Below are 16,176 nucleotides of genomic sequence, written 5' to 3'. Positions count from 1 at the left end.
GCTCGGACTCTTTCGTTCTTTTCTGCGGTTCAAAGAGGACATCTTGCTGCATCAGTGTGCAAATTTCTCTCGCCTGGAGCAGCTGTGGCCTTTTCATCCTGCTGTTTGTTCTCCTCTGCTGTGTTCTCCTCTCGCTGTGGTCAGAGCTCGCCAACATGCTGAATGTAAATGCTGTTCGGGACGATTTTGCTTGCTCCACGATGCTTTGTTCAGCCGCCAGAAGAGAGAGAGAGAGAGAGACAGAGAGAGAGAATTAAACTAGTTTCTGTTCGAATTGTTGCCTCAGAGCACAAGACTCTGTGCTTCTCTGTTTATCATAGATGAAATGTTTTTGCCTGTTTTGCTCGGTTTACAGCTGAACACCTTCTTTAGTTTAAAAAGACCGAGATCCAGACGTGAAACTACTGAGCACTGAACAAAAAATTACTGCAGAGGAAACAATAAGTGTGTGAAAAAACTGACTGAAGTTCAGCTGAAGTTCTCCATTAAACACCAACACACACCAGCATTCTCCATTAAACACCAACACACACCAGCATTCTCCATTAAACACCAACACACACCAGCATTCTCCATTAAACACCAACACACACCAACATTCTCCATTAAACACCAACACACACCAGCATTCTCCATTAAACACCAACACACACCAGCATTCTCCATTAAACACCAACACACACCAGCATTCTCCATTAAACACCAACACACACCAACATTCTCCATTAAACACCAACACACACCAGCATTCTCCATTAAACACCAACACACACCAGCATTCTCCATTAAACACCAACACACACCAACATTCTCCATTAAACACCAACACACACCAGCATTCTCCATTAAACACCAACACACACCAGCATTCTCCATTAAACACCAACACACACCAACATTCTCCATTAAACACCAACACACACCAACATTCTCCATTAAACACCAACACACACCAACATTCTCCATTAAACACCAACACACACCAGCATTCTCCATTAAACACCAACACACACCAACATTCTCCATTAAACACCAACACACACCAGCATTCTCCATTAAACACCAACACACACCAACATTCTCCATTAAATACCAACACACACCAACATTCTCCAATAAACACCAACACACACCAGCATTCTCCATTAAACACCAACACACACCAACATTCTCCATTAAACACCAACACACACCAACATTCTCCATTAAACACCAACACACACCAACATTCTCCATTAAACACCAACATTCTCCATTCGTCTGTTGTCTTGTGTGTAAACTCTTTGCTGTAGCCTCAGAGATTCTCAGAGTTTTTATAAAAATCACCAGGTTTGTTCATGACGTTATCATCACGCTGTTCTTTAGTGAACTTCCTCATTTGAGGATGTAATGGTCTAGCTGTCAGTCAAAAAAAACCCTATTCCTCCTCCTCCTCCTCCGGAGACTTTGAGCGGACATTAGGACGGGTTTCTGATTCTTTCCCTCTGTCCTGTGAAAGATGGTGTGATTTCTTCTCGAAGCCACCGGATGCCACTCATCAGCTCGTTATCACCTGGGTGTGTCAGAGCAGGAAACGTGCGCGGGACTAAACCAGCGGCGATGATAAACGCTATAATGGCTGCGTATAATAAGGACGGTAAATAAATAATTACAGCAATTGACCTCCTCCTCCTGTCTCTCTGAAACATCACACACACTCCTCTGTGCACCGCATGAAAGCTGGAGCAATCTGAGCCATTACGCGCGAGTGTTTCCCGTTGTAGTAGCAGATGTTGGGGCTAAAGGGGAAAAGCACTTAAGGGGCTTTGATGGAGGATTTCTGGGTAATAAATCAAGCATGTAACCAGCTCAGGTATGATCTGTTCCCGTTTTTGTGTGCACTCTTGACCAGAAGCTCCAATTCCCATCAGGGTTGTAAGAGACGTCCTGTTACTGTGTTAGCTAAAGTCAGCGTTGCCATGGCGTCTGGGCTACATTTATTAGCATCAGCCACTGATAAATTACTGATCTGTTAAGGCCTTTTGATGCGCTAGTAAATATATGTTTTATTATCAGCAGAGATGTGAATCAGAATCACTTCTTCCTTTATGTAAGTCTTACTTGGCGTTCAGACACTGGACATTGCTGGCTTTGCCTTTTATGGAGTTCTGTGGGCGTCACCGAATGGCTGTATTTTATGGATTTTTTTCAATTTCTGGTTGCCTTGCACAGATTTTTACACTCCACAGTATTAAACAATGATAAACAAGGCCCAATGTTCAGATCCTTGCCAGTGTATTTTTTTATACATTTTCAGCATTAAAAGCTTTGTCCACTAGGGGGCAGATTAAAGGAGAGACGCGCTTTGTAAACGTCATAATACCTCATTTAATTGGGAGAAAATCAAGGAATAAAAGCAAGAAAAGACAGAAAAAGTGAAGATAGTGATAGGCGGTGGTGTTTAATGAGTTTAATTATTTAATAACTGGACTCTTGTCACATTTGTGTTGTGATAAGAGAGCATACTGACGAGATGTCATCGCCTCGTTTCACTAACTGTCCCTGCGGTGGTGTTGTAGTATGTAATACGTTGTGTGTGTTACACAGCAGCTACACTATATTGCCAAAAGTTTTGGGACACCCCTCCAATCATTGAATTCAGGTGTTGTTTTTTAGTTCCAGTGTTCCAGTTCCTTGTGCAGATAAAGGCAGACGTCCCGAAACATTTGGCCTGGCTCGCAGTCTCCGCTCTAATTCATCCCAAAGGTGTTCTATGGGGTTGAGGTCAGGACTCTGTGCAGGCCAGTCAAGTTCCTCCACACCAAACTCACTCATCCATGTCTTTATGGACCTTGCTTTGGTCACTGGTGTGCAGTCATGTTGGAACAGGAAGGGGTCATCCCCAAACTGTTCCCACAAAGAGCATGAAATTGTCCAAAATGTCTTGGTATGAAGCTGAAGCATTAAACTTTTGGCAACATAGTGTATTTTGCATGGTTTAGAGCAGGTATGAGACGTTGTTATTGTTATTAACGATTATGAATCTTAAAGGGAACTGTTACAGCGACATCATTGTGATGGTTTGGTGTCCGGCGGCTGTTAAATAGTCCACAGGAACGTTAAAAATAGCAGCGCAGCACAGGATAAGAATGCAGCCACAGCGACGATCTGTCCTCAGGTTTATCTGCCCCTGGGGCTTCTGGGAAAACAATCAGAGTGTTGAATCGTAATAGCAGATCAGCAGAAAAAGAGTTTCAGTGTTTTTAAACATCACCAGAGAAGAAGCGAAGGCAGATTTGGCTCCGTGTTGGTTCGGTAGGACAGGATGTGATGTCAGAAATCCGTCCACCTCGATGTCAACCTGGACGTTAACGAGGCACCCGTCTGACTGAGTATTAAAAACATGGCTGGCTCGTTGACTTCACTGGTCAGATCTTTTTTTTTCTTTCCAGAAGAGTCCATTAAAGGCGAGTCGCTTTCCATAGAACCGATTCGACATGAAAGCAAACTGCAAACACAGAGATGCTTTCATTTTTTTTCAAAAGGAGCTTATTGGATTTGTGCTGTCAAAACAACGGCACGCTGAATGAAATTCTGTTTCGTGAGGAGAGGAAGAACGGGGTTAATGCGAACAATCTGCTGTTATGTGGGTTTTTTTGTTATTTGTGTGTACAGCCACACCAACCTACTCCCAAAAACCCCTGCGATGGTGGAGTCTCATATTCGTTTACGATTGCTGAGAAGTTTCTAGAAAGTTCTCCACTGGTCTCACTTGGGTATTAGTTCTGTTACTGGACATTGTTCATACCCTGGTGGTGTTTAATGGAGAATGCTGGTGTGTGTTGGTGTTTAATGGAGAATGCTGGTGTGTGTTGGTGTTTAATGGAGAATGTTGGTGTTTAATGGAGAATGCTGGTGTGTGTTGGTGTTTAATGGCGAATGTTGGTGTTTAATGGAGAATGTTGGTGTGTGTTGGTGTTTAATGGTGAATGTTGGTGTTTAATGGAGAATGCTGGTGTGTGTTGGTGTTTAATGGAGAATGTTGGTGTTTAATGGAGAATGTTGGTGTGTGTTGGTGTTTAATGGCGAATGTTGGTGTGTGTTGGTGTTTAATGGAGAATGCTGGTGTGTGTTGGTGTTTAATGGAGAATGTTGGTGTTTAATGGAGAATGTTGGTGTGTGTTGGTGTTTAATGGCGAATGTTGGTGTGTGTTGGTGTTTAATGGCGAATGCTGGTGTGTGTTGGTGTTTAATGGAGAATGCTGGTGTGTGTTGGTGTTTAATGGAGAATGTTGGTGTTTATTGGAGAATGTTGGTGTGTGTTGGTGTTTAATGGAGAATGTTGGTGTGTGTTGGTGTTTAATGGCGAATGTTGGTGTGTGTTGGTGTTTAATGGAGAATGTTGGTGTGTGTTGGTGTTTAATGGCGAATGTTGGTGTGTGTTGGTGTTTAATGGAGAATGTTGGTGTGTGTTGGTGTTTAATGGAGAATGCTGGTGTGTGTTGGTGTTTAATGGAGAATGCTGGTGTGTGTTGGTGTTTAATGGAGAATGCTGGTGTGTGTTGGTGTTTAATGGAGAATGTTGGTGTTTATTGGAGAATGTTGGTGTGTGTTGGTGTTTAATGGAGAATGCTGGTGTGTGTTGGTGTTTAATGGAGAATGTTGGTGTGTGTTGGCGTTTAATGGAGAATGTCGGTGTGTGTTGGTGTTTAATGGAGAATGTTGGTGTGTGTTGGTGTTTAATGGAGAATGTTGGTGTGTGTTGGTGTTTAATGGAGAATGTTGGTGTGTGTTGGTGTTTAATGGAGAATGCTGGTGTGTGTTGGTGTTTAATGGAGAATGCTGGTGTGTGTTGGTGTTTAATGGAGAATGCTGGTGTGTGTTGGTGTTTAATGGAGAATGTTGGTGTTTATTGGAGAATGTTGGTGTGTGTTGGTGTTTAATGGAGAATGCTGGTGTGTGTTGGTGTTTAATGGAGAATGTTGGTGTGTGTTGGCGTTTAATGGAGAATGTCGGTGTGTGTTGGTGTTTAATGGAGAATGTTGGTGTGTGTTGGTGTTTAATGGAGAATGCTGGTGTGTGTTGGTGTTTAATGGAGAATGTTGGTGTGTGTTGGTATTTAATGGAGAATGTCGGTGTGTGTTGGTGTTTAATGGAGAATGCTGGTGTGTGTTGGTGTTTAATGGAGAATGCTGGTGTGTGTTGGTGTTTAATGGAGAATGCTGGTGTATGTTGGTATTTAATGGAGAATGTTGGTGTGTGTTGGTATTTAATGGAGAATGTTGGTGTGTGTTGGTGTTTAATGGAGAATGCTGGTGTGTGTTGGTGTTTCATAGAGAATGTTGGTGTGTGTTGGTGTTTAATGGAGAATGCTGGTGTGTGTTGGTATTTAATGGAGAATGTTGGTGTGTGTTGGTGTTTATTGGAGAATGTTGGTGTGTGTTGGTGTTTAATGGAGAATGTTGGTGTATGTTGGTGTTTAATGGAGAATGTTGGTGTGTGTTGGTGTTTATTGGAGAATGCTGGTGTGTGTTGGTGTTTAATGGAGAATGCTGGTGTGTGTTGGTGTTTATTGGAGAATGCTGGTGTGTGTTGGTGTTTAATGGCGAATGTTGGTGTGTGTTGGTGTTTAATGGAGAATGTTGGTGTGTGTTGGTGTTTAATGGAGAATGCTGGTGTGTGTTGGTGTTTAATGGAGAATGTTGGTGTGTGTTGGTGTTTAATGGAGAATGCTGGTGTGTGTTGGTGTTTAATGGAGAATGTTGGTGTGTGTTGGTATTTAATGGAGAATGTTGGTGTGTGTTGGTGTTTAATGGAGAATGTTGGTGTGTGTTGGTGTTTAATGGAGAATGCTGGTGTGTGTTGGTGTTTAATGGAGAATGCTGGTGTGTGTTGGTATTTAATGGAGAATGTTGGTGTGTGTTGGTATTTAATGGAGAATGTTGGTGTGTGTTGGTATTTAATGGAGAATGTTGGTGTGTGTTGGTATTTAATGGAGAATGTTGGTGTGTGTTGGTATTTAATGGAGAATGTTGGTGTGTGTTGGTGTTTAATGGAGAATGTTGGTGTGTGTTGGTGTTTAATGGAGAATGTTGGTGTGTGTTGGTATTTAATGGAGAATGTTGGTGTGTGTTGGTGTTTAATGGAGAATGTTGGTGTGTGTTGGTGTTTAATGGAGAATGCTGGTGTGTGTTGGTGTTTAATGGAGAATGCTGGTGTGTGTTGGTATTTAATGGAGAATGTTGGTGTGTGTTGGTATTTAGTGGAGAATGTTGGTGTGTGTTGGTATTTAGTGGAGAATGTCGGTGTGTGTTGGTGTTTAATGGAGAATGTTGGTGTGTGTTGGTGTTTAATGGAGAATGTTGGTGTGTGTTGGTGTTTAATGGCATTAGTGGCTTTTTGTTTTAATTAATTTTTACCAACTTAAAGGTTTCTAGCAAACCTGAAAGCTTGTGTTGTGTCACATCTGTGTGGATAGATAGATAGATAGATAGATAGATAGATAGATAGATAGATAGATAGATAGATAGATAGATAGATAGATAGATAGATAGATAGATAGATTAATCTCGAATGGGTAATGTTGGATTTGTAAATATTTGTGTGTCTGTTTGTGTTCCTGTTGGGAATTTTCTAGAAGGGGTGGGGGGTGTTGGGTTAATCAGGTCAGTGTGGTGTTTCTTTAAGTTGATTTGGTAAATTTTGTGTATTAACGTTGTTTGTCTTTCAGGCTTGTTCTCTGGCTCCAGCACTGATCTGCTCTCTGCCCCAGCTCACCTTCCCCCACGACCACCCCGCCTGGACCGCGATGACATCATCAACACCCAGAATCCTCCACAGCTGCCCTCAGCACCCCAAGATGGGTGGGTATTACATACACACACACACACACCCACACACACACACACACACACTGGAGTGTGAATCCTCCTCTAACTCACCCTTTTTAAACTCTGATAGATTTCTGACCCTGATGTTTTTGGATTCTGAGATTAAACATCTGAATCATATAAATATCACGAGTTAAAAAAGATGAAGCGGACTGTGTGTGTGTGTGTGTGTGTGAGCGAGTTTTACACAGGGATTTCTCAAACAGATAAAGTATTTATCTCCATTTTAAATCATTTATTTTGAAACAAAAAAAGGGAGCAGCCGAGTACGGTTTTGTATTTCTCTTTGATAAATCATGCAGTTTCATAACACTTATATCACATTTGTATGCCCCAGTGGGGCAAAACTTCAATATAATCTGCTTCTCATTACAAGTTCTGCTATATCTGTGTGTCAGGGATTTGTTTTAGCTTGTAGAGAAACATTTACAACACTGCCCCCTATCGGTAGGATTAATCACTGCACCTGTCTCTGCACTGTAATAACATCAGCAGACCCTGTTTGTGTTAATGTGTGTGTTATTGTTGCGTCCTTGGCTAGTATTTAGTAAAGTTTAAATATTAAACACCTTAAACATAAGGTGATGGTGTGTGGTATTTAGCGGAGATTAATGGAAATAGTCATCTGTGTTGGTGTTTGATACAAAAAAAAGCTTGATGTGTTTGTCAGAAATTGATTGTGTTAGTGTGTGGATGTGAATGTGAATGTTGTGTGTGAAAGAATTTGGATGGTGTGTGTGTGGGGTGGGGTGGGGGGGTGTTTAATAGAGAATGCTGGTGTGTGTTGGTGTTTACTGGAATATGTTGGTGTTTCATAGAGAATGCTGGTGTGTGTTGGTGTTTAATGGAGAATGTTGGTGTGTGTTGGTGTTTAATGGAGAATGTTGGTGTGTGTTGGTGTTTAATGGAGAATGTTGGTGTGTGTTGGTGTTTAATGGAGAATGTTGGTGTGTGTTGGTGTTTAATGGAGAATGTTGGTGTGTGTTGGTGTTTAATGGAGAATGCTGGTGTGTGTTGGTGTTTAATGGAGAATGCTGGTGTGTGTTGGTGTTTATTGGAGAATGTTGGTGTGTGTTGGTGTTTATTGGAGAATGTTGGTGTGTGTTGGTGTTTATTGGAGAATGTTGGTGTGTGTTGGTGTTTAATGGAGAATGCTGGTGTGTGTTGGTGTTTATTGGAGAATGTTGGTGTGTGTTGGTGTTTATTGGAGAATGTTGGTGTGTGTTGGTGTTTAATGGAGAATGTTGGTGTGTGTTGGTGTTTAATGGAGAATGTTGGTGTGTGTTGGTGTTTAATGGAGAATGCTGGTGTGTGTTGGTGTTTAATGGAGAATGCTGGTGTGTGTTGGTGTTTAATGGAGAATGTTGGTGTGTGTTGGTGTTTAATGGAGAATGTTGGTGTGTGTTGGTGTTTAATGGAGAATGTTGGTGTGTGTTGGTGTTTAATGGAGAATGCTGGTGTGTGTTGGTGTTTAATGGAGAATGCTGGTGTGTGTTGGTGTTTAATGGAGAATGCTGGTGTGTGTTGGTGTTTATTGGAGAATGCTGGTGTGTGTTTGTGTTTATTGGAGAATGCTGGTGTGTGTTGGTGTTTAATGGAGAATGTTGGTGTGTGTTGGTGTTTAATGGAGAATGCTGGTGTGTGTTGGTGTTTCATAGAGAATGTTGGTGTGTGTTGGTGTTTAATGGAGAATGCTGGTGTGTGTTGGTGTTTAATGGAGAATGCTGGTGTGTGTTGGTGTTTAATGGAGAATGTTGGTGTGTGTTGGTGTTTAATGGAGAATGTTGGTGTGTGTTGGTGTTTAATGGAGAATGTTGGTGTGTGTTGGTGTTTAATGGAGAATGCTGGTGTGTGTTGGTGTTTAATGGAGAATGCTGGTGTGTGTTGGTGTTTATTGGAGAATGCTGGTGTGTGTTTGTGTTTATTGGAGAATGCTGGTGTGTGTTGGTGTTTAATGGAGAATGTTGGTGTGTGTTGGTGTTTAATGGAGAATGCTGGTGTGTGTTGGTGTTTATTGGAGAATGTTGGTGTGTGTTGGTGTTTATTGGAGAATGCTGGTGTGTGTTGGTGTTTATTGGAGAATGTTGGTGTGTGTTGGTGTTTAATGGAGAATGCTGGTGTGTGTTGGTGTTTAATGGAGAATGCTGGTGTGTGTTGGTGTTTATTGGAGAATGTTGGTGTGTGTTGGTGTTTAATGGAGAATGTTGGTGTGTGTTGGTGTTTAATGGAGAATGCTGGTGTGTGTTGGTGTTTAATGGAGAATGCTGGTGTGTGTTGGTGTTTATTGGAGAATGTTGGTGTGTGTTGGTGTTTAATGGAGAATGTTGGTGTGTGTTGGTGTTTATTGGAGAATGCTGGTGTGTGTTGGTGTTTATTGGAGAATGCTGGTGTGTGTTGGTGTTTATTGGAGAATGTTGGTGTGTGTTGGTGTTTATTGGAGAATGCTGGTGTGTGTTGGTGTTTATTGGAGAATGTTGGTGTGTGTTGGTGTTTAATGGAGAATGCTGGTGTGTGTTGGTGTTTAATGGAGAATGTTGGTGTGTGTTGGTGTTTAATGGAGAATGCTGGTGTGTGTTGGTGTTTATTGGAGAATGTTGGTGTGTGTTGGTGTTTAATGGAGAATGTTGGTGTGTGTTGGTGTTTAATGGAGAATGTTGGTGTGTGTTGGTGTTTAATGGAGAATGCTGGTGTGTGTTGGTGTTTATTGGAGAATGCTGGTGTGTGTTGGTGTTTATTGGAGAATGCTGGTGTGTGTTGGTGTTTATTGGAGAATGCTGGTGTGTGTAGGTGTTTAATGGAGAATGCTGGTGTGTGTAGGTGTTTAATGGAGAATGTTGGTGTGTTTAATGGAATTGTAAAGTGTGTTGGTGCTTGATGGTGGAGTTTGGTGGTGTTTGGTTAGTAGAGAACATTGGTGTCGCATGATTTTTAATAGAGATGGTCAGTGTTTGTGTTTTAATGGTGTTTGTTGGTTTGTTTTCATGCTGCTGAATTGTAATAATGGTGTTTTTGGATACGTTGGTGTAGGGTGCTGTTTGATGTTAGCGGTTGAGGTTTGTGCTTCCTGGTGTTTCATTGATTATATTATTGAGTGTTGATGCGAGTTGACATTTAATGGTGAAGGTCAGTGTTTGATGGTGTTTATGTTAGTGTTTGATGGAGAATATTGGCAGACGATGGTGCAAGATGTTGTTTGATTGTAACAGTTTAATGTTTAATTGTGTTTCTTCCTGGTGTTTGATTGAGTCTGTTAGCAGGTGTTGATATACGTTGATATTTAATGGTGAAGGTCGGTGTTTGATGATGCCTGTGTTGATTTTTGCTGGAAAATATTAGCAGATGGTTGTATAATATGTTATTTGATGGTAGCACAACTGCTACCATCAAATAACATATTATACAACCATCTTTATTGTGTATCCTGGTGTTTGAGTGAGTATGTTTGCAGGTGTTGGTGTGAGTTAAGCTGGTGTTTGATGGTGGAAGTCAGTATTTGATGGTGTTTGTGTTGGTGTTTGATGGAAAATATTGTCAGATGTTGGTGCAAGATGTTTGATTGTAACAATTGATGTTTAACTGTTTCCTGGTGTTTGATTGAGTTTGTCAGCAGGTATTGGTGTGAGTTGAGTTGGTATTAGATGGTGTTTGTGTTGGTATTTGATGGAGAACATTGACAGATGTTGGTTTAAGGTGCAGTCTGATTGTAACAGTTAATATTTAACTGTATCCTGGTGTTTGATTGAATATGTTAGTAGGTGTTGAGTTGTCTGAGTAGAGTTGGTATTTGACGGTGAAGGTTTGAGGGTGTTTGTGTTGGATGGAGAACAAACAGATGCTCTGTTGTTCAGATGTTGGTGTAAGGTGCAGTCTGATGGTAACAGTTGATGTTTATGTTTCCTGGTGTTTCTCTGTCTGTTAGTGTAAGTAGGTATTTGATGGTGAGGCTCCGGTGTTTGTTTGTCCCTATGTGTGATTGTTGCTGTTCATTTGGCTTCTCACTTCTTTTCTGGACTTCATTAAACACAATTGAATGTTTCTGTGTGATGCTAAACATCTGCGATGGTGAAGAAACGCCGGTGTTTGTAGGTTTATGGTGTTTGATGAATAAGAATGCTGCCTGTTGAAGAACGTTGGTGTTTTTTTGATCGATGTATTTTCGTATGTTCAGTATATTTACATTACATGCAGAATTTACGGTGCAGAGCTCTGGCTTCTCTTCCATCTCAGTTTATGTTTGTTTTAATTGTAACTTTAGCTCCACATACAGCCACACACACACACACCGTACTTACACACCTTTAACACACCGATCACAGCCCCATCTCCGTCGGCTCTGCCGTGTTTATTCAGGCCGTCCAGAATAAACGGAGACTTTCAGCATAAAATAAATCCGGAGCTGAATTTAAAGGTCAGACAGAAGAGTCATATTTTACCTTCTAACTGCAACCTGGACTCGGTGACTGAGCTTCTTGTTGGAGACATTTGCCATGTTCCTGGTCTCTTGAACATCATTGTGATCCTTGTAAAAGGAAAAACATAGCTGAGTCGACTAGAAAGCGCCCAGGATTACCACAATACTTACAATGTTTACACAACTACAGAAAAAAAACAACAACAAACATAATGACATGAGAACAAACTTCGTGCGCAGGTCCAAAAATCCAACCCAAAATGCATTAATCCCAGTGTTCCCAATGCCTACAGATCTCTTTAGATGATTTGCTCCTTTCAGTTTATATTCAGTTTAAAGTGTATTGATGGAAACGGAGCCCTAAAGTCCAGATGGAAACAAGAGCCTGTGCGATGAGGATGCTGCAAACTCCTAGCATTTCTTACACTGTTTTTTGTATTTTTACGTCATTACTCAGAAGATCCTTTGTTCCAAACATCATTTCTCTTCTTGCTTTTCGGCGAAATCGGGCCGATCCCACAAACATTTATATTGGAGGGGAAAAAAAAGAAGACATTTTTTAATACAGTGCCACTTTCAGTAAACATTTAAAAAATGAGTCATTTTTACCCGAACCGGAGCACGAGGGCTGTTGAGGTGGGGCTCCATGAACACAGATATGTTTGGTGTTCAATATGTGTTGAGCTGTTTGCTGAATGCAGGCATGTTTCCCATTAAGCACCCCCCCCACACTCACACACCCCTGCCCCCCCAACCCCTCCCAATTCCTCTCAATTTTCCCCCAGGAGCCACAAATGCTGGGCTGCAAATCCAACGTGTCATCAAGAAGCGTTGTGTGTACAGTAAGGAACAAAAACGCTGGAACGAAAGAGTAAAGAGTATAAAAAAAAAATGGCAGAGAGAAAGCACAGAGAGGGAGGGAGGGATGGATGGAGGGAGGGTGGGAGGGTAAATACATCTGTTCCCCTGAAACCTTCAGAGGAAACAGATTTGAACTGAGTGTTTCTGCTCTTTATCATAATTAAAGGCAATAACCCGTCGTTAGCCAAATCTACAAATTACCGCAACTTTCGGGAAGAGCGGGTTGTTCTGGAGGCCCGGAACGGCACTCAGCTGCTGTCGTGATTGATACAACAGCAGAAGAGAGCCAGTCGCTTGTTTTTGTTTTGTCCTCAACACTAAACACTAAACACTACTGATTAGTGTTATATCATCTCCTTTTAAACCCCTGAAGGGATTTGTTTACTGTTGTTTATTTGCACAAAGATATTTTTACGTGTTTTAAACTTTAGCCTTTAATATCATTTTTTTTATATGAAAAACGAGGGCCGAGTCATCTGAATAAATACTACAGTCATGTTTATGTTTACACCTTCTAACATCTGTAACCACTGGAGAAGGTCGGTGTACTGCGGTGTTAATGGGGTGTTAGTGTTAGGTGCTGAATCAGATTAAGAAGTGTTGGTGTTAGATGGTGAATACTGCTGTTAGAGGTTGTGTGTTTTGGGGTTTAGCTGTTTAATGGTGGTGTCTAGTTAATAAATAGTGGTGTTTAGATGGTGGATGGTGGTGTTTAAGTGATGAGTGATGGTGTTTACGTAATGAATACTGGTGTTTAGGTGGGGAATGATGGTGTTTAGGTGGGGAATGGTGCAGTGTTGATGAAGGTATTTTGATTTTGGCGTTTAGATGATCAGTGTTGGGGTTTTGTTGATGGTTGTTGTTTGATAGAGTTTGGTGTTTAGATGCTGAATGATGGTGTTAATAAGCTAAATTATGGCATTTAAGTAATAAATGTTGGTGTTTATACAGTGAATGTTGGTGTTTAGATGGTGAACAATGGTGCTTATATGGTAAATAATGGTGGTTTGATGGGGAATGATGGTGTTTAGATGGTGAATGTTGCAGTGTTGAAGGTATTTTGATTTTGGCATTCAGTTGGCCAGTGTTGGTGTTTTGTTGATGGTTGTTTGATAGAGTTTGGTGTTAGATGGTGTTTGTGGTTGTGGAAAATGTTCACTCAGCGTGTTTATAGACATCTGCAAACATAATATAAAGATTCTTTTGCTTTTTTCCACATTTCTTCACCAATTCCCCAATTTTCCCACCATTAGTGGCACGGCTTCCTCCTCCTGCCCCCTGTAGGCCACACTGTGCCATTGCAACCATCCGATCAGGGCAACAGAGCTCCAAATAGTTTCCAAATTGAAGTAAACCACAGAATTAGCTTTTCAGGGAGACGTGTTACTCTGAGCGATGAGGTGAAATGTACGATGGCGTGTAAAGTGGCAAGAATAAGCTGAAAAATAAGAGCGATATTTAAAGCCTTCTGTCAGCAGCGTGTTTTATGGAGGCAGTTTGTGGTCTGGTGAATATTCCTCTAATACATGCAGCTACGTTTTTGGAGAATTGTTTTTTAATTTCCGTTCAAGTGGCTCTGCACCCAGCCAAATCCAGCACAGTAAGGCTTTTTATTGTTGTTGTGTTGTGTTGTGTTGACACATTACAACAGTCACATTTCTACACACACACACACACACACACACACACACACACATATATATATATATATATATATATATATATATATACGATCTCACAGGTTCCCACATACGTTACATAACAGTAAAGCAAGGCTGTGGTTGTGTGTGTGTGTGTGTGTGTGTGTGTGTTAATGCGTATGTGTGTGTGTGTGAGTCTGATCTCAGCGTTTTTTTTCTGCTATGATTGACTGTGTTATAGATGGAAGTAGCAGCCGATAGTTTGCTTTCCAGAGCACGCACTCGAGCTGTCATGTTCTGTAGTTTGTAATGAGATCTCTGGAAGTGGATCTGTTTTTCCAGAACGCAAAGAAAAAAGGCTCCAGACAATTAGCCGCGGTTTCAGAGCTCAACTAACAATTACTGCCGCTTGGAGCAGAACGAGGGATTGAGCGCAGCGAGCCTGGAGGATACTCACATAACACCGCATTACATTAAATCCAAGGCCATGACAACACACTGGCGAGGAGCAGGAGCTATTTTTACTCCAGGCTTTCAGCACAAACTTTAAATCTTCTGCGCTTTTTAAATAAAGAGCCTCTGTAGCAGCGTCCTGTCGTCTGTTTACGTTTTACAGCAGTTACATTCAGTTTTAAAATCTTTACCAGGTCTCATCTCCAGCTCGGTAATGATCGATATAAACAATGCTGATTGAAATGAAGCTGTAAAAAGCCTCTCCCTTCCCTCAGGGATCTCTCACAACGAGCCTTTCTGAAACGGAGATCTCGTAAAAACGCATGCTTAACGTCTCGCCCTGGAATCGAGCCAACTTTCGTAAAGGTTTGGATCATGTCTCGTGAAGCTCGACGTTCGAGCCAAACAGTTCATTGGGATTAAACAGATGAGTTTCCACCACTGAGATGCGGAATTCTGGACTCCGGATTGGTCAGAATCTCTCTAACAGCAGATTTATATAAATGTGTCCACTCTGATACCTTACTGTTTCCATAGCAACAGCTCAATCACCTGTGGACGCTCCACATAAGCAAATTAAAAACATACAATCGTTGATATGGAGAAGGAGATATTTGTCTCCAGTGTCATGGTAGAGAACACTATGAAGTGTGTATGTAGTGTGTATAGTGTTTATAGTGTGTATGTGGTGTGTATTGTGTGTAGAGTGTGTATGGTGTGTATGCAGTGTGTACAATGTATATAGTGTGTATGCAGTGTGTATGTAGCGTGTAGAGTGTGTATGCAGTGTGTATACAGTGTGTAGAGTGTGTGTATAGTGTGTATGCAGTGTGTAGAGTGTGTATGCAGTGTGTATGTAGCGCGTAGAGTGTATATGCAGTGTGTATAGTGTGTATGCAGTGTGTAGAGTGTGTATGCAGTGTGTAGAGTGTGTATGCAGTGTGTAGAGTGTGTATGCAGTGTGTAGAGTGTGTATACAGTATGTAGAGTGTGTATGCAGTGTGTATGTAGCGCGTAGAGTGTATATGCAGTGTGTATAGTGTGTATGCAGTGTGTAGAGTGTGTATGGAGTGTGTAGAGTGTGTATAGTGTGTATAGTGTGTGTATAGTGTTTACAGTGTGTGTATAGTGTGTGTATAGTGTTTACAGTGTGTGTATAGTGTGTGTATAGTGTGTGTATAGTGTTTACAGTGTGTGTATAGTGTGTGTATAGTGTTTACAGTGTGTGTATAGTGTGTGTATAGTGTTTACAGTGTGTGTATAGTTTGAGTACAGTGTGTGTACAGTGTGTGTATATTGTGTGTATAGTGTGTGTATAGTGTTTACAGTGTGTGTATAGTGTGTGTATACTGTGTACAGTGTGTGTATAGTGTGAGTACAGTGTGTGTACAGTGTGTTTACAGTGTGTGTATATTGTGTGTATAGTGTGTGTGTACAGTGTGTGTATAGTGTGTGTATAGTGTGTGTATAGTGTTTACAGTGTGTGTACAATGTGTGTATAGTGTGTATAGTGTGTGTATAGTGTGTGTAGAGTGTGTGTATAGTGTGTATGGAGTGTGTAGAGTGTGTGTATAGTGTGTATGGAGTGTGTAGAGTGTGTGTATAGTGTGTATAGAGTGTGTGTATAGTGTGTATGGAGTGTGTATAGTGTGTGTAGAGTGTATGTATAGTGTGTGTAGAGTGTGTAGAGTGTGTGTATAGTGTGTGTAGAGTGTGTGTAGAGTGTGTATAGAGTGTGTGTATAGTGTGTATAGAGTGTGTATAGAGTGTGTGTATAGAGTGTGCAGAATGTGTATAGAGTGTGCAGAATGTGTATAGAGTGTGTGTAGAATGTGTATAGAGTGTGTGTAGAATGTGTATAGAGTGTGCAGAATGTGTATAGAGTGTGTGTAGAATGTGTATAGAGTGTGTGTAGAATGTGTATAGAGTGTGTGTAGAATGT

At 41.1% G+C, this 16,176-nt stretch overlaps 1 protein-coding gene across 2 annotated transcripts in view; it reads left to right on the top strand.

Moving 5' to 3' along the window:
- LOC131353136 (zinc finger protein GLIS1) overlaps positions 1–16,176 on the top strand; it is a 118,096-nt gene that overhangs the window by 76,359 nt on the left and 25,561 nt on the right. For both annotated transcript variants that reach the window (XM_058389900.1, XM_058389901.1), the window contains exon 8: positions 6,710–6,842. In XM_058389900.1, coding sequence (XP_058245883.1) covers positions 6,710–6,842 — 133 coding nt within the window. The remainder of the gene's footprint in view (positions 1–6,709; positions 6,843–16,176) is intronic.

This window comes from Hemibagrus wyckioides, linkage group LG05, assembly GCF_019097595.1.
Source record: "Hemibagrus wyckioides isolate EC202008001 linkage group LG05, SWU_Hwy_1.0, whole genome shotgun sequence".
Lineage (NCBI taxonomy): Eukaryota > Metazoa > Chordata > Actinopteri > Siluriformes > Bagridae > Hemibagrus > Hemibagrus wyckioides.
Note: the sequence above shows the minus strand (reverse complement) of the source record. Positions and strands in the feature narration are given on the sequence as shown.